At 49.7% G+C, this 18536-nt stretch overlaps 1 protein-coding gene across 2 annotated transcripts in view; it reads left to right on the forward strand.

Moving 5' to 3' along the window:
* SEMA6C (semaphorin 6C) overlaps positions 1 to 17202 on the forward strand; it is a 93321-nt gene extending 76119 nt beyond the window's left edge. The window contains exons 19-23 of one of the 2 annotated variants that reach the window (XM_072984298.2): positions 11 to 88; positions 735 to 790; positions 1752 to 1802; positions 4446 to 4601; positions 13389 to 17202. In XM_072984298.2, coding sequence (XP_072840399.2) covers positions 11 to 88; positions 735 to 790; positions 1752 to 1802; positions 4446 to 4601; positions 13389 to 14665 — 1618 coding nt within the window. In that variant the 3' untranslated portion in view covers positions 14666 to 17202. The remainder of the gene's footprint in view (positions 1 to 10; positions 89 to 734; positions 791 to 1751; positions 1803 to 4445; positions 4602 to 13388) is intronic. The other variant, XM_072984299.2, reaches the window with a different exon arrangement.
* The last annotated feature ends 1334 nt before the right edge of the window (positions 17203 to 18536 follow it).

Genomic DNA, 18536 nt, shown 5'->3' on the forward strand with positions numbered 1-18536 from the left:
GTGTGTACAGGAGCTGTCTGGCTTCCCGCGATCCTTATTGCATTTGGTTGCGTACTGGAGCTTGTGCGGCGTTCAGCAGCGAGTTCAGGTAAACTAAAGGCGGCAGGAATCAGGAAAGCGAAGCTTGGATTGTATTTATTCATAAGGTTGTGGTGTTTATAACCCACCTTTTGTCCAACAGCATGCCGCATTTCAACAATCCTGTGAGGTGTCACAGAGACAGTGACGCTCGTATCTAAGGTCACCGAGTGAGCTCCCTAGCTCAGCAGGGACTCAAATCCTGACACACCCAAGTCTCAGTCCAAAAATGTAACCCCTGGAACACATTGCCACTTGTTTTTGTTCCGGAAGGGCCACGAGCGCCTCTTCCTCCTTTCATCCTTTTGGATGATCTAAAGTGTAGTTGTCCTTCACAGAAATGTGCTTTCACTTTGGTTCCTGCTGGTTATCAAAGTCTTGATGAATGATGACCGACGGCCACGCCACCCTCCGCCACCCGCCCCATGGTTCTCGAACTGTACCTGCAGGGAGGCGGGGAGGGGGAGGAGGAGGAAGCTGATTGAGCAGGTCTTTGAGGGGAGCCCTGGGCGAGACCGTTTCTGTTCTCCCTCTCTTTCTTCTCTTCTGGGTGTTGCCCAGTGGATTAATTAGTGGTGAATTCAATCCACCCAGCAGGGCTTGGCTTAATGAGCTTTCTCTCCCCCCCCCCCCCGTTCCCTTTCCTTTCCCCACAGAAGTGGTTTTGAACAAGATGTTGAAAACGCAGCCAAGTACACGGGGAACTGTCAAGGTGAGTGGCCTTTGGGGAGGGTGGGGGGCCCCTCTCTTTTACAGCTCTGGGTTGCTGTTTTACACGGGTCTCAAGGGAAGAGAACAGAGCCAGGGCTGTTTCCCCATCTAGTTATAAAACTCTTTTTTTTCCTCGCAGAATCGAACGGCCCTTTCCTGCCACCGTCCCCCCCCCCCGTACACACCCCACCTTCCCGGCTGGCTGTCACTGACAGAGCAGTGGAAAGCCATTGCGTGGGAAGCTTTTGGTCTGGCTTTTGCCAAAAAGTGATGAGGAAGGTGGTGCAACAGAGACAGGGTGTAATTAGTCATCTGTTTTGCCTTTGGAGGGGCTGGGTCGAAAGCCGAGGGATTTCCCTGTCCTCCCCTGGGAAGTGGGGTGCTCAGTGACATGTCCCCAAAGCATTGCGTCTCACCGGCAAAAGGGCATGCCAGAATACCATACAGTTGCCAAATGGAAATAATGTTCACAATTAAAACAGCATTACCATACACTTTTCAAACGCATTTTCAAGCCCAGCCTTGTTTCGGATCCCTAGTGCCTGCAAGGAGGGTGAGGGTCGCAATTCAGACCTGAGGGGGGTTGGTTTGTGGAGCCCCAGGTTGTGGTGGTTTCGCCGCATGAAGGGACCTTGGCCGTGAAAATACTTCTGACAAAACGAACGGCACTCGGGGATGATCCTTAGGTCCCCTGGCCGTGGAGACGTCCCGATGCAGGGCTTCCCCTTAAGGATCTGCCCTTGCCAATGCAGCTCCCAGGGTCTCTCTGCAAAGTTGCCGTTTCCACCATTTCATGATGTTGTCCCATGAGTCTCCAGTGAATGAAGCGCAAACTCTCCCCCCCCCCCATCGTTGCTTCTCCTTTTTGCCTTTGCACCCAAGCTCAGCTTCTGACCCACCCCCCTTTAGTTTTCTCCAGTGCGCCTCCCATCCCTTCTTTCATCTCCCGCTCTCCTTTCTAGATGTCGTAACGGCTCCTGGAAATCAGGATGGTGCCAGCGATTCTGCCTACGGTTAGTACTGCCTTCCCTTTCTGCTTTTCCTCCTCTGCTCATCCCTTTGATTGCTTATTCCTGTTTGTTCTTCTTTTTAAAATAATGATGGTAGTGACAGTGAGGATAATGATCATTTTCTTGAACGAGAAATTCCCAGAATCCCCCAGGAATCGTGGTCAGAGACCAGGTTAACTGGGGAATTCTGGGAACTGTTCTCAAAAATAGCCATATCCCCACATTTTGGCTCATATGGGGACCATCTGTCCCACTCAATGGTCCAATCTGAATTCCCTCTCTTCAAAGGGGTACCATTTTGGGGGACGTTGCATTGAAAATCCCCTCCAGGTCCCGGGCTGTGGGGAAGGGCAGGGCAATGCTGTCAGAGTGGCACCAAGAATAGGCCTGTTTCCTTCTGGGCTGAGGGTCACAAAGGCCCCTTTCTGCCACAATGAGGGGCGGCATGGGGGGGGGAGCAGCCTGTCTGTGCGGGGCCTCAAGTGTTACCACAGCAACTGGCCCTCTGCCCTTTGGGACCAACATGGCGGCGGGCCATGTCCGGCTGTGTAAATATTGGTTCAGCTGACAAATGTCCGCTCCCTCTCCCTTCGTGGGGGACAAATAGCTTTTCCCACCCACCCACCCTTTTAAAAAAAAATGTTGGCAGGGAAGGGAGGAGTGAGACGTAACCCTCCTGGATCGGGCGGGTGTCGGGGTTTGTAGGGGCTTGCAGCTACCATTTGGGCCTCCTGGAAATCCACGTCTAAAATTAATAACACCATGGAAGAGCTAAGGTCCATTAACCATCATGACATCCTGGTCACAGCCAGCACCATTTTCTCTTCCATCCCACCAACATCCCACTCCTGTCATCATCTGTAGGGTGATGGAGCCTTAACTGGAAGATTTTGTTAATAATGGAACACGCCTGCACTCCCCATGCCGCCTGTCCTTCAGGGAAGAGTGTTCTCCGCCACGGAGATCTATATAGCTATATAAAATTGTGAGTTTTCTTGAAATAGAAGCGATAAGCCCTTTTTAATGTCAAAGTCTAGCATTCTCGTTTGCCCTTCTAGCTTGGGCAGGATCGGAACTTTTCCCCAGCCTGAAGAAAACATATATTTTTTGTTGTTGTGTTATTGCCCCCTTTCGAAGCAGTCCAGAAGGTGGACTAAAATGACAGCAGGGCAGTCTCTGAAAGTGGCCCCAATGCTGTGATTCAGGAGAGAGAGGATTTCCCCCGAGCTCACCCCTTCGAGCAACGGGTGGGGATGGAATGGTCTGTTGGATTACAAATCCCAGCATCCCCCAGGCCAGCAAGGTGATTCTGGGAGAAGTAGTCTAAAAGGTTTTTGTTTCTAGGCTTGGTAATCCTCACGGGGGCAGAACTGGCTGGCAAAGATCTGTCAGATGGGAGAGCAAGGCTTTTCGGAAAGAGCCAGGCAGGCGATTCGTAACCCCCAGGAGGCCCTGCCTGCCTCTCCGCCTCTCCCAACCCCCCCAAAAATCAAATTTCCAACCCCATGTCCCTAAGTGAGAGAGAGGGTGGCGGAGCCAATCAGATGGGGGGAAGAAAATTAAAAGTGAAGCAACTCCATGAATTACTCAGCAGGGAAGAAATCTCTTGATTTAATTGTGAGGCTCGGAGAGGGAGTGAAGGGGGGGGGGTTAGGTGGGTGGGCAGAAAGCCGGAGAAAGAGAGAACGAGGTTGTCCTGTTCTGTTAGCATTGCCTTGGATGTTTGGAACCTACGTCTCCTTGGGAGGCAAGAGCAGCCTTCCCGGATTTTAGCCCGAACTCTTTCTTGGGCCTTACCGGTCTCCTGTTATGGGATTCTTTCAGTTTTGCTGCTTCAGCTCTGTTTTTAAAGTGCTCCAGGGTCAGCTGAGGGTGAGGTGGGGGAGGAGGGTGTATTTTGGAGTCTTTTATAGCCTCCATCCACTCTCTGCATATTCCATTTTATTTTACTTTTTAATTTTATTTTTGCATCGGCTCGTTGCAGATCTTGGCAGCTTGTCCGGCTGCTTCCTGCACGGAGAGCGCTGCAGAGCCGAGAAAGGGGAAAACGGCTGGAAGCGTCTGAGATTCATAGGGGGGCGGGGCGGGGGGGGGGCTCGGTTGGCTCAGCGGCAGTGTTCTGTGCAGGGCCAGTTGACACGCTGGCATGGGGGGGGGGGAGAGACGATGTGTGTGCTTTGGCCGGCCGATGGAGGCGCTGGCCGTTGCACAATTCGCTCGTGGAGCAGGGCCTTTCTTGGCCTGTGCCCAGCCCCAGAAAGCTGAGGGGGCCCCACGGCGGGCCGTCTGGATTTTGGGTTTTTTGCACAAACGGGGGAAAATCTCACCTCCAGGATATGTGGCGATGGAGCCTTAAGAGGGCCAGGTCAGCGTTTCAGAAGTCCAGAAGAGGTAAACGTAGTGAATCTAGGAAGCACTCTTGCAGGATAAAATACTGTAATGGGGGAAAAGGTCCTGGACGTTGTCAGATGGCAAACTGGCATCCCAGGAAGGCCAGGATTTGGCCCAAAGGCCTGCTTCCCAACCCCTCTTCTCAATGCTGCTCTCTTTTCTTGCCCCCTCGGTCGCCCCGTTCCTTTTCTTCCGTTCCCCATTGCTGTTTTCCTGTTGTTCTTGCTGATGTTTTATTTGTCACTGGTAACGCAGGGTTGATGCCGACCACCACGGCCAGCGCCGCTTTCTCCGTCTCCTTTCCGGAGGCGCCCCGGGGGCCTCTCCCCGCTAGCATGGCTCCTGACGCCCACCCGGCCCCTGGCGCTGGGGGGCCCCGCTCCACCCTCCACGTGGCTGTGAGCACCCAGGGTAAGAAGGGTCGGGGTGCTCTCCTGACCCCCCCCTCCACCGCCACCCCACTCCCGTTCCCTGCAGAATGGCATCTGTGGAATAACTGTGGCCTTGTGCGAGAATCACTAACCCCGGGAGCGTGGGCGGGCGTGGGCGTGACGTGCACCGACTCTAACAAGCAAGCCGGAATGCCAACGCATGCAAATATAGTGGTAGCTGCACCATGACCTTGGGGCGGGCGGGATTTTTTTTTCTCGAGCACTGCTCCCTGTCTGCAGGGTGACCTCTATGAACTTGTTTAGGATGATGCGTGGGTGGGATGTATTTATATTTGAAGCCGGTGACTCTATGTGCACGTGAGGCAGGGTGAGAGGCAAGTGGCTGTATGGTTGTTGCGGGTTTTCTGGGCTCTTTGGGCATGTCCTGAAGGTGGTTCTTCCTGACGTTTCGCCGGCATCTTCAGAGGACAGGAGGAGGGACTCTGTCCATCAAGCGCCTGTAGGGTTTAGAAGAGGACGAACGGGGCGGACGCAGGCTTTCAGGAAACAATGACTTCTGGAGGGTAGAGCCTGGAACCAATCTTTGGGAAAGTTACTTTCCTAAACTGCAAGATATCCGAATGGCCAGGGATGTCTCTGAGTTCGCATCTGACCCAATTGGGTCTCTCCTTTTCAGAAAGAGTCGTTTCCACCACCAGCAGCAGAGGTGCTCACCTACTCATGAGGAGGGGCTGCAGCCGGCTCCCCTCTCATCTTTTCCTACAAGGGACACCTGATGGTCACCTCTGAGAATGTTTGGCCCTCTGCATGAGGGAGATGGCTGTCTTAAGCCAAGCCATGGGGCGGGGCTGGCGTGGGGTGTCCTCTTTTTTTGGGGGGGGGGGGGAGTCCCTTCGCAACCTCCACTTTCCTGTCTATGAACTGGGAAGAAGAACCGTACGCTTTTGAAGGACTGCCATGTGTCAGAGAGAGGAGTCCTTAGTCAGCAAAGGCCGGAGGAAGTCTGAGCAAGGCCAAGAGGGAGAGGAAACAGGGAGCGAAAGAACGAACCTCTTGCGAGCAGGAAAAAAAAAACCGAAACACAGCCGAGACAGAGCGCCCCGAGCAGAAATCTCTCTGAAGAGCTGAGTCGTTTGGGAGAATTTGGTATAATAGGTATTGTGCTCACACACACGCACATCGCGTGCTCTACAGTAAAACCAAAAAATGCACGTAGAAAGGAGAGGGTTTTTTTTGGGGGGGGGGGGAGAGGCAGAATAGCTTTTGAAAGTCCCCTGACAGCTTTGAAAACAGAATAGAAGAACTTGCTGTGAGTTTTTGGTGTGTGTGTGTGTGTATGTGTGTGTGCAGGGAGTAACTTCTGGAGAAGGGGGAATAAAATACAAAGAACAACCCTCCCCTCCCAAAAGGAGGAGGGGGAGGAGGAGGTCCCATGTGCAGACAAGATTTTCTGCTTCTACTTAGGAAGGGATAGACCTGCAAGACGGGGGGGGGGGGGTATCTTCAGTGCGTTTCTGCCAACCAGACCAATGGCCGAATTTGATTTGAAAAGGATTTCTCAGACTGATCTGACACCATGTCGCTCTGCGCATGCTCAGAGGCTTTGTCCAGTTCTGGGGAAGGTTGAGACCCTCATCCATTCTCTCATCCCGTCCCTCCCTTTGGGCAGGCCAAAGAGCAGGGGTTCAGGTCCCTCCCTGTGCCAGAGGGACTGTGTTTTCATTTTGTTAGGTTTGCGTCCTACCTTTCCACCACGTAACACCCCAAGGCAGAGTAGCCGTTGAACTACAGAGTGAGGACTCAACCCGACAACCAAAAGCAAAGCGTCTGATCTATTAAAGTTTTTTCTTTTGGCCTGCCTAACTTTTAAAAATATATTTTTATTCACTCGTTTTGCAGCAGAAAACAGGCAGCTGTGGAGCGGCTGATGTAACGGGAGTCCAGCCGATGAAAACAAATAACCAAGTTCCTTATATTTAAAAGCAGGAAAACTGAACCAAAGAAAGGAAACAGAGTTCTGTGCAACACATGCGAACGCACCAAACTGCAACTTTGGAACTTTTCCAGAGTTAATTTGTTTACAGTATTCCTGCCCAGAGGCAAATAGATACTGTACTTGCGTTTATGTTCTAATAAGAGACATCCTTTTGTCCTTTCAGCTGATTAATATTAGAGCTTCCACTAAGTGTGCATTCATTAATTTAACGAAGCCATCTTTTGGGTAGGAAGACAGGCAGTGAGCGCCTGTGTGTCTATCTCTGTGTGTTCACTTCTTGCACATTTTTAATTACATTATTTCTATTTTAGGATTCTTTTGGTGTCTTTTTGTTTTTTACTATAAGCCACATTGTGGCTTGTCAGATTTCACTGATCCATCCCCTTTAAATTTGGACCTTTAGTGTGATGACTCCAATTCCCATCACTCCTGCTGTGCTGGCCGCAGCGGGTGGGGGCTGATGGGGCTTCTCCAAGACATCTGGAATCCGCTAAGCTGAGAAAGGCTGGAACAGATGTGTCTTGATCCAGCCGCTACAGACGCTAGACGCTAGACTTCCTGTTTTGTTTGAGAAGACGTTTTGGGGGCCGATTTATTGAAGGGATTGATGGCTTCGTTTCTTTTCCTGGAAAAAAAAGCAAAACAAAACAACAGAGATGTGTGTTAAAAGCATCCCCATGTAGGGAGATATTTAGATATACACATTAAAGACCCAGCTGTTGTAAAGTGACCCCATGTCACCGGGCGAACAAAACCAGGAGTTAAAATCTGAGCTACTTTTTCATGGAGGTAGAATTTTTTTTTCATTTTTTCAACAAAAGGCAGCAGTGGATGTGTTCCTTCTGATCAGGAGGAGATAAAATCCATAAGGGAGGAAGGGTTCCAGATTTTTCCTAAGTACACAGAAAGCTCTCTCTTTCACACACACACACACACACACCAAATAATCTCTCCCCACCACACACGCACACACTTAAAACACAAACAAAAAAGGACCCCAAAGCTAGAGGATTTTTTTGGCACATAAGTGGTTGCGTAAAGTCTGGTGGGTCATGGGGATTGTGAATCCTTTTTCCAGGTCTTAGGTTTCCAAAAAGAAAAGAGGATTGTATGTTGTGTGTGCCTTGAATATGGCCGTCTCTCTCTCAAAGCCAAGAACTAAAACTCTGGTTTTATAGAGGAAGTCTGAGACAGGCCAGTAAATGGGCTCAGATTTGTCCAGAAGAGTGTTTGTTAAAGATTTCCCAGCTCCTGGATTTCTAGGGAACAGATCGGCTTTGGAAACTGTGCTTTAAAAGCAGCTAGTCCTCATTGAGGTGAATCTAGGATGGGTGGAGGATGTCGTGAAAAATTTCACCCGTTCCAAATCTCCAAACTAAAAAAAGTAGTTTTTTATAAAGAGGATCCCCAATTTTGGTTTGGTATTAGTGTAATATAGTTAACGGAAATAGCTGTTTTGAATATTGCACTTAATTGTGGTGCCATCGCTTTGGATGGGGAGGAAATGCTTAAGGAAACGTGGTTTGATTTAAACCGACCCCCCCCCTTAAATGCGTGTTTGGGACTACAAAGTCTAGCAGCCAAAGACAGCATGACAGGTTTCCAGGAATGATGAGAACCATCGTCAGAAGCATCTAAAGGCCATGGGGGAAGTTGAAAGCAACAGAAAACAGGCTGTCTTTATTTGCTTCCCTTCTAGTTCTGCAGTTCTAAGATGATGATGATTATCTTGGAGTAGCTCAGCCAGAGAGTTCTCTGCCCACAGTGAACTTACAATATGCAGTTTAGTAGAGGAGAGGGACACCAGCCGTGGAAATGAAAATTAAGTAGCTTTATTCTGCTTTTTTCTGTTTTCTGGTTTTGAATGGTTTTTTTGGGGGGGGAGGGGGAGTTATTGTCTTCCCCCTCTCCAATGCAATTTTTAATTTAAAAAAGAAAAGAAAAACAGACAGCAGGTAATTGAAAATATTCAATGGAGCTTCTTTTTTCATCTTTTTTTCCTTGGAAAAAAAATGGATTTTGTTTTTCCTTTTTCCCCCTCTTCTTTTCTGTGTGTGTGTGGGGGTATGCGTGCAAGACAAAATGTATGTGTGTGTGCTTTTTTGTAACTCTCAAACCCACCCACCCCCCGGAATCCTGTCTCCTCACATACACACAGAGCAGTCGCTGTCTTTTTCCTGCCTCTGTGGAAAAATGTGTGCCACAGATGGGGAAAGCGTGTCCTTTTGTCCGCTCACCTCTGAGGAACATGACAAATATCAATTGTCTGGCTGAACGGTAGGAGGGTTTTATTGTCCGTGAAAAAAATAATGAAAGGAGATTTTTCTGCTCTTTCCCCACCCCACTCGTTCACTCTCTGTGCCTGCTTATGTCGTTGGGTTTTTTAAGCCCTGGAAGAAGCGATGAAAAAGATACACTTTTTTGAGTGGGGGGGTTGTGGGGAAGGTCTACCTATGTCATCGTGGCAGAAGAGAATTGTTGGCAGGCCTCCCCTTTCAGGATAGGGAACAGCCTTTAGCACATTTTAGTGGAGTCAAAAGACAACTAAGGTTTGGGGTTTTTTTTGTAGTAGGGGTGACGTTTTTTGGGGGGGGGACAGGCAATTGAGGTTTATGAAGTTCTGCATAGTATGGAGAAGCAACTCTGTTTGCTTCTGTGACTTTAGAATGAAGCTCCCCCGAATGAAGCTGTGTAGCACTAGGAGAGATGAAAGCAAGAGTTTCTTCATGCAGTGTAGAATTCATCTTTGGAATTCATTGCCACAGCATGCCATGATGGTTTTTGGCTGTGAAGGGAGGAGAGGGCATCTGTCAATGCCTGTTTGCTCTTCTGGCACAGGGCATTTTCCATGCCTTGAGCAACCGGCATTCAGAGAAAGGGATCGAGGGCCCCGGCTGGCCACCTTGGTGATTCCTTTTGCCAGGACTTTCCGGACTGTCTCGCTAATTGCCGACCAGGAGCTCAGAGGGTTTGCTGTGGACGTCCATACAGAGGGTAAAACCTGCAGGGGCGGCATCCGCTTAGAGGAGACGTCCACGTTGCCTCCCCTGGCAGAGCCCTGCCACCAGCTGTACATGGAGCACCTGTCTTTTTTTTTTTTTTTTTTGGGTGGCTGATGATGATTTTTTTTTCTCTCTCTCTCTCTCTGCATCCTCCTCCTGCCGGCTGCTGCATGAGATGGACTCCCTTTTTTCTGTACTTCCCTCTCTACCCGGACACTTGTTCACGTCTGCCCTGCGGTTTGCAAATGTGTGTTTGGGGTGGGGGTGTTTGTGGAGGGAGGCCAAACGGTGCTGCGTCTTTTGGGCGGTATTCCCCCAATGACTAACGGCATGCTCGTCTGTAGCACGCACAGATCCTTCATAATGCGGCTTGTTTAAGAAACTTTCCTTAATATATTTTGCTCTCCAGAGGAGTCTGCAGCACCTCCTGCAAAGGGATAACATTTTAAAAAAAGTTGTGCATTTGTGGGGCGATGGCCAACATATGCACAGGTTGTTTAATCTCGCTGGCTCTGGGGTCCCTCTGCCCTTTGGATGACCACAGGACCCCCCCTCCAGGCCGTGCTCTTCCCTCCCACCACCACCCCCTGGCCGAGGGAGGCAGAGAAGGACCAGATGGCATGTCAGTGGACTTGGTTGGAAACCCAGCCTCTTCCCACCGGTCAAGGGCCTGGCCGGAGAGAAGGAGGAGCCGTCTGTTCTGCCCTGTGCCGGTGCGGTGAAGCTTTCTCCTGCCTCTGTTGACTTCCCCAAATATCCTCCCCCTGGCAGCCCCCATGCGCTCCAGTGACATCTGGCCCCCAAAAAGGTAGAGCATGCTTTCAGAAATGGCTCAGCTTGAGGGGAGAACCGATCCAAACTGTCCTCTGAGTTCACACAGCCTCCTTCTCCAGCACTGTGACCTCCTTGCCCAGCTGCTTCCTCTGAAATCTTTGTCTCTGTATTTGTGATTCTTTGGACTCCTTTGTTGGTTTAATCAGCATTTCCTTTAACTATTTTTTAAAAAACATAGAGCCCTGTTTTAGAATAGAGGACGGCAAGATCCAGAGGGGCCCCTTGGGTGAATCCCACTCTTCCAGGTGACCCACGCCATTTCACACACACCCCACTCCACCCCCGTCAGGGACCTACAGTCCAATGTTTGTCATAGGATGGGATGCAGCGGAAGGAACTGACGAGGTGTTCAATTCAGTTCTACCTGTCTAGGCGTCGGTTCAGCCTGGGAGGGAGAATTACAGGTAAACGGATGAAATCTGCCAGAAGTGAGGGTCCAAAGCCCAGTCTGGCAACGATCAATCGTTGAGGGTGGAGAACATTAAGGCTGGCCTCTTCCCGGGGAAGAGTCTAGCTTCCTTCTCTCATGCAACCAACATGACAAAGAACTCTGTGTCACCCAGACGTTGAGAGACATGGGCATTGATCAGACGTGTCTTGTTTCCCCTTTTTCAGAAGCAGATTCTCTGGAGATGTAAGGAGGTAGGGAGGCTGGGAATGAACCAAAAGGTCACTATCCCTGCATCAGTGAGAGAGAGAGAGAGAGAAAGAAGCCTCCTGGAAATCTTGTCAGAGCTCAGACAGGAACAGACAGAAGCCGTAACTAACCTCGACATCTCTCTCTTCATATTTTTCTCTTCCTTTAGCCCTTTGCTGAGGTTTTCCCACCTCCCTCCTCCAGTTACCCCCAAACTGCTCTCCTTTTTTATGCCTTCTCTCCAGCTTGCCTTCTCTCCCCCTCCCCAAAAAGTCTGTTTTATTCTTCTTTCTTCCACTATTCGAATAACAAAACCCTTCCATGCTGTGATGAGTTTTCCTGATAGACTCCGTCTGGAAAGAGCAAGCCAGGCCGAGAGCAGCTGGGAGCTTGCTGGCTGACTCTCTTCGTCTCTTTTTCCACCTTAATGTAAAGCATGTGGGTTTTTCCACTTACTCAGTTTTCTCTCTCTCTCTCCCCCCATGTGTTTAATTTTAACTCCATTTCGCTCCACCTCTTGATAGTATGTTAATATTCTTGGCTTCCACCAAATATAAGCTCTGAATCTGTATGCACCATACATGTTAGCAGAGGGAAAAATATAAAACAATAATATGTAATCAAGAGCCTCTGCCCATGTAAAGAAAGCGTGTGTCTCTCTCACACAATTTCCACATCCCCCCCCATTTTCTGCCAACCCCCTGCCTCATGCACCCCTTTTATCACGTACTTAGGCTGCGATCCTGTTCACATTTGCCTGGGAGTAGACCCTGTTGAATTCATCTGGACTTACATCTAGAATTGTATTGTTAATAATAGACTGGACTGTTCTAGTAGTAACTGTATGATAGAGTCTGGCTTGTTGGCATGCTGTTTATTCACACAATCGTTACTTAAGTGCAGCTGAAAACAGGATCTAGTTGAAATATGAAATTTATTATGCTAGTTGTTGAGGTCAGACTTTAAGACTTCCAGAAAAAAACAGAGGACCAAAGCTAATTAATGAACACCGTTGGAGGGAATTCAATAAAAGAAACAATTAATAAAAAATAATTATATTTCTGTCCCATTAAAAGTCCAATAGGAACGATACTAAAAGTCCTTTTTACCTGCCAAAATCTATGGCAAAATTAAGAGCAATAATGGGTATTAATATTGTATTATAACGCTTTTTTTTAATGGTAGGTAAGAGAGATGAATTTTATATAGCATACAGTGAAAATATAGATTTTTTATTAACTGGTAATATATTATTCTAACTCATTAAAAGAGCTGTATAGATGACGATTTTATATTAGGCTGTTTAAAACCAGTTAAATGAACCATTCTTTTTCAATTAGTTCTTTTATTATCTAATTATACAGTTTGGGTTTGGTCTATGTGTTCGTACGTGCGCTTTTAAAGGCCTTGTAAAAGGTGCTTTTTTTAAAAAATGCATACGTTCTTTCTAATTCGCAACATTATTTTTACAACTCTCCCACCAGTCCTAGAACTCTGCACATGTTTGGGAGCCTATTTCTTCCCTGTGCATGAAATACACCCCACCCCACTTCCAGGCAGAAGTAGTGTTAGACACACCTCCTTACTTGAACATGAATAATGTTTCCCACTCCCATTAAAATAAAAGGCAGAGCCTCCCTTATCTACGGAGGTCAAATTCCTAGACTGGACCACAGGAAGCCAAGAGGCATCGGGGCAAATTTGCCCAGGCCTGGAAGCACTTCAGGGATGGTCACCTCTTCTGAAGGGCATACCAGGTGGGGCAAGGGCCAGACGGACATGAAGGAGTGAGGAGGAAAAAAAGATGTTTGGATAAGTGAAATTTTTGGACTACAGCTTCTCCGAATATTGGAGGAGGAGTTCCCCATGGCACCTCTTACGGGTCAGAGAGGGAACCGCAGCTGGCCGTGTTAGCCTCCGGGCAGACACCGAGGCAGGAGAAATCTTCAGAGCTTCGTGCACCAGATGTGTGCAGTGTTGCCAAAAAGTCCGATCTCTTGGGCTCCATCTCTCGAACCTACAGCTCGGGAGCCAAATCCACCACATTGTCCCGTTTCCCCCTTCCGCTCCCTGTTGGATCCCCTTCCATTCCCATGGACCATCTCAAGCCTCATCTCCGCTTCCTTCCGGTGACTGTTCCACCCCGTCTCCCTCCAACGCCCCTGAACATCCGCAACCCACCAAGATCATCTTCTGGTTTCACTTCAAAACTCTTTCCTCATGGCTTCCCGCGAAAACCCCTCTTGCATGATTCCTGCTTTTAACAGCCCCGGGCGCTCGGGCGGTGTCTGCAGGTCTCTTTAACTCTCTTTTCCTGTGTTTCCGATTGGTTTTCAGGAGTGAGGCAGGAACCGGAAGGGAAAGATGGATCCAAAACGGTTCACTTCACCTTCCTGATCGGCTGCATTTTCGTGGCCTTCGTCTTGGGGGCCTTTCTGTCGGGGCTTTTTGTCTCCTGTTATTGCAACCACAGTTTCCAGAAGGCCAAGCACAGCGGCAAAGACCCCGAGAACAGCGTCCAGCGCCCGCTCTCCCTGCGGAGCCTGGCCAAGATGAACGGCCTGCTGGAGAACCCAGCCAAAGAAGGCCTGATGGAGGCCAACACCACCAAGCTCTACACCACCCTTCTCCCCAACGAGAAGGAGCCGTCCAACGCCACAGCCAAGGCCGGCGTCAAAGAGCACCCCGAACTCTCCGGCTTGCCCACGCCCGAATCGACGCCGGAGCTCCCTTTGAAGAACATGAAGGCCATCCGGAACCAGTGGGAGAAAAACCAGAACTTCAACAACGCGAAGGAGTCGCAGGGCAGAGGCGCCTTGTTCCACACCCCGGTCCCCAACGCCCACGCGTTCCCCTTCCCTGCCGCCATGGCCGTTCCTGGCCACCTGCACGGCTACGACGCCCCCTTGGCCGGCTACCTGGACGAGAAAAAGATCCCGAACTCGGAGCGAGTCGTGGTGCGCCATTCCCAGTGCTACCTGCCCAAAGGGGTGGAGGTGACGACGCTGGAGGAACTGCTGAAACACCTCCACGAGACCAGCAGCTCCCCCAAAGTCCTGGGCGGCCTCCCTGTCCACTTCCCGCCCGGGAGTCAGGCTTCGGCCATGTCCTTCGCCAACCGCGTGCAACCCAAGATCCCCGATGTCGAGAGCGCCCCCTATTACAGCTCCTCTACGTTGCCACGAGACAGCCTGCCCCGGAGGCTGGATGTCCCTCCTGATCCGCCGCCACCGTCGTCCTGCCTGGAGAAGCCCAGCAGGCACCACCCTGTTCACAGACACTCGCTCTGCACAGCGCCAAAGCTAGTGAACGTTGGGGGCGGCGGGGCCACCGGCAGCGGGGCCCTGCTGTCTCGGCACCACAGCCTCAGCCAGGCGGGGAGGCCGCCGCCGTCCCTCCTCACCCGCATGCACTCTACGGGGACCTCAGTACCCCAGGAGGGACACCACGCCATCTTTCTCTCCAGGCAGCACAGTTACGGCGACCAGGTTTCGCTCCCCACCCATGGCGGGATGAAGCGGTCGGTCTCCCTGATTAAGCCCGGCACACCTTCCCAGCCTCTCTTCATGCCTTCGTCTCCTCCAGCCCAGTCGTCGGGGCAGTTTAATTATTGAGCCAACTGGGGGGGGGCAAGGGGTCTTGTTTATGACTCGGACCTGGTGCTGCAGAGTTCCCAGGGCCTGCCGTCTCACCACCTGGGCTGCTGTTCCAAAATGGAAGGCAGGTGGAGGGGGAAGCGCTCTCCCCGCAACCCCAGGGGGGGGGGCAGAAATCCCAGCGTGCCTTGCAAGAGGGAGGGGCATGCAGAGACCCGAGAAACGGTGGGAGGGGCATCGTGGACTGTCTGTCTCATCCCATTGGCTGCCTTCTGCTCTGTTAGGCGGCTTCCATGGCCTATCCGGACATCCTGAGGGACCCCCTGAGCATCTTGCCAAAGTATGGGAACACCACCCCCTTTTTTCCTCTGTCATCGTTCAGGAAGGGAGTGTTTTGGCAAGATTCTGCCCACATCCAGTGCGCACAATTTAATTATGCAAACAAGGTTTCCCTCATCTATCAAAATGAATCATCTCTCCACCCCCCCACACACACCTTTTTCATATTTTTCTTCTTCCAGACATTGAAAATTTAGCTTTGAGCAGGTTCAGTTCTCACAAAGCTAGATGGGTAAAGAAACAAAAGCCAGGCAGATGTTGACCCTGAAATGCTTTGGGCTGTATCTTGGTCATCATGAGGACTAGAAACATGGCCCTTTTGAAAACTGGGGTTTAGAATATCAGATGTCTTTGCACCTTTTGGGCAATAAGGAAATGAATAAGTTTAATATCTCAGAGGGATCAATCAGGTCCTGCTCTCGGGATTGGGCTTTCTGGGGTCCTTGAGCTTAGTTTTCCATCTCGGTTTGGTTTTATTCATTTCTTACTGATGATGCCTTCTTCTGAAAGCCACAGCATTTTAAAGCAGGCCTGGGAAAGCATGGCAGGTTTTTATATCAGCCTCTCAAAGCGAGGACTCTTGTCGTGGCCTCCTTGGACATGAGCCACGAGCGTCTGCCTGTCCGGCATCTTTCATTTGGTTCAAAATCTGCTTTGAAACCCAGGAGGCAGCCTCCCAGACCACAAATGTAGCACTTCCACACACACCCCAGGCCCTCCCTCAAGACCCGAAGGCGAGTGTCCTTACGTGGGGCATCCCTCGTGGAAATGTGAAGCAGACCGAAAAACCTGAGCCCTCCCGCTTTGGGACTCGATGTTCGCCGGATCCGTTCGCGGGAGTCAGCGGCCGCTTTCAGCAATCGCAGCCCTCGTCATCACCTGCAATCTGATTTTGGCGCTGGACCCTAGACAGGGGTTCTCGCCCACCTCGTGCCGTTCTGGATTAACTCTTGAATAAGAATATTTGTGGTGCCTGCGTCGCACGGATCCAACTTCCTTCAGGAGAGGAGAATGTAACACTGGTAACTCTCTTTAACTACCCACCAAAAATGAAAGCAGGGCCCTTCTCCTTCAACCTGGATTCTGTCCTTCCCGCCATGTTGAAAAGAGGCACTGAAGAAGCTCCCTCTCCTGGGGTGGGGGTGGGGGGGCCGCGTCGGGAGGGTTTAGTCGGTGCCCCGCTGCCTTACACGGAGCAGTCCCAAATCTGCCCTTCTGTCAGCCACGCTCAAGCTATTCCTCTCCTGCTTGGCGTTTCTCTTCCCAACCTATTCGATGGCCAAGAAGAGGCAGCAGAGATTTGTCAGCTTAGACACACAGACCTCCCTGTATTCCTTCAATTCCTTAATTGCAAATCAAGTCCACCCAAGTTTCTGATCCACAAAAAAATCGAGTGGGCTTGTTTCCCAAAGTTTTTGTCCCAGCTGTACTTGGTCACTGGCAGCAAGGAACAAAGAGTGATTTTTTAAAATGCAAGAAGTAACTTGTTACCCATTTACAGGCATTATCCTATCCAGCTTGGTCATCCCATTGTTTCTAACTCACCAGAGGCGAGCAAGGGCATGGGTTTTGAGAAAGGAAGCCCCACATTTTTCTTAGGGGAATTCTTTTATGGGTTAGAAGGGCTCCCCCTTCTAACCTTAAAAGAATTCCCCTAAGAAATCTTTTCTAATACTCAAAAGTTTGGCTCCGTTTATGTGAGTCTGTAAATTTGCTGGACAAATCCTTCCTGGACTTGATCGGAAGCTGGGCAAGGTGGAAATTTCTCTGAAGACTTCCATGAACCGTGGCTTGTTGGGCTAGCCCTTGTTTGTCCTTCTTCAAATGCAAACCTGAAGTTGTTTTTTTTCTTGTTTTGTTTTAGGAGGGCGGGGGAAATTGAGAGTTTGACCAGCACTGCAAAAACCCATCCTGATTTTTTAAATCGCACATGTGGGGTGGTGGTGACAGAGTTCATGTTATCCTCCTCGGACCACCTTTTAAAAATCATGTACATAAGTATAGATATTTGTGTATATTTCATTATTTAACTTCATATAAGAGAAGTAAAAAAAAAAAAGAATAAAAATATGTGAAGAAATTAATCCTACTGTGTAGGAAATTGGCAAGCCAGTGCATGCTTTGGTAGCACTGAGGAGCTGTAAATTTGGTACCTCCAAGGACCATCTGAGCTGATGATGCTTGAAAAAAATATAATCTCTTTGTGTCTTGAAAAACTGTGCATTTCTTTCTGTATTAATTTCTTTTCTTTATTTCTGGAGGATTGGGGATGTTTACTATGAATGAAGAAATGTGAGTAAATAAGGCAAACTTTGTTTATGAGTGTAGTGAAATAGTAACAAATTCTGTTTAGTCCTGCTTCCAAGAGGGATCAGTCAGAGGTCTATAAAGAGAACTGACTTGAACAGCGTCAACCCCACCCAACAGGTTTTTCCAGCTGACTGCTCCTGAACACAGAGGTTCTATTTATTTGCCAAGATTAAGAGCTATCACCAAACTGCTTCCTTTTCTATGCAGTTTTCTAATCCTTACAAAAATCCATCTAAAAGGGGTGACCATCATCCCAAATTGTGCCGGGCAGTTCCACAAGCTAATTATCATTGCTCATTGTACAGAAAAGCACTTTCTTCCCCCCCCTCTTTTTTATTTTGAGGGGTGTGATCATCCCAAATCTCCTGCTTGTCTGTTTCGTACGATGACCTCAGTTGTAAGGCTTCCATAAGAGAGGGAGCAAAACTTTTTCCTATTTGCATTATTTTATTTTTTAAAAAGAATTTCCACTGAGTGGGTTTTAGTCCACAAAATACCAAATAAATCTGTGAGTCCTGAAGTGCCACCAGAAGAGGGGAAAGCAACAGCAGAAAGTCTGGAGAGCGGCAATCCCCCATCCACCAGGGAGGGGCAGGGGATGCCATCCTGGGGGGGGGACCCCACACATCATCATCATCATCATCATCATAATGTGTCAAGGGGCACCAGGAGAATATCTGGAGGACCATATTTTGCTGGTGTATTCAAAAGATTCTTCCTTGTTTGTTTTGCTTTATGGGCCAGAAATACAGACCCTGTTGTCGGTGGAAGAGTTTTTAGGACAGATTGTGCATTTCCAGAGGGCGAAACAGAAGTAACATTAAAGAGAAGGATGAACTGAACACGTCCTGGATGCCATCCCTCCGGCCAGGAACAAGAGCCGCCGGAGGGGGGGGCGAAAGAGGGGCAAAGCAGCAGGACAAGGGTTTGCTCTCCCCACCCACCCCCACCCCTCCGGCCCTAGTTTTCACAAGGAAAAGCCGACAGACAAGGCACGAGGACTCCCCCCCCCCGTGGGCACCAACTGGGACTTGCCCTTTCCCCGGGGGGGGGGGGAGATGAAAACTGCAAGGAAGGAGGTTCAGCTCCCCATGCTGTCAAAACCTCACGGTCCCAATTCTGCTCCATCACCACCTGCTCCAGTCATTAAGGCGGCGGGAGAGGGAGGGAGGGAGGGAGGGAGGTGCATTAACTGGACTCCCAGGATTGTCATGTCTGGTTTCCTCTCAGCTCCAGTTTT

This window comes from Pogona vitticeps, chromosome 15 (assembly GCF_051106095.1).
Source record: "Pogona vitticeps strain Pit_001003342236 chromosome 15, PviZW2.1, whole genome shotgun sequence".
NCBI classification, from domain to species: Eukaryota; Metazoa; Chordata; class Lepidosauria; order Squamata; family Agamidae; genus Pogona; species Pogona vitticeps.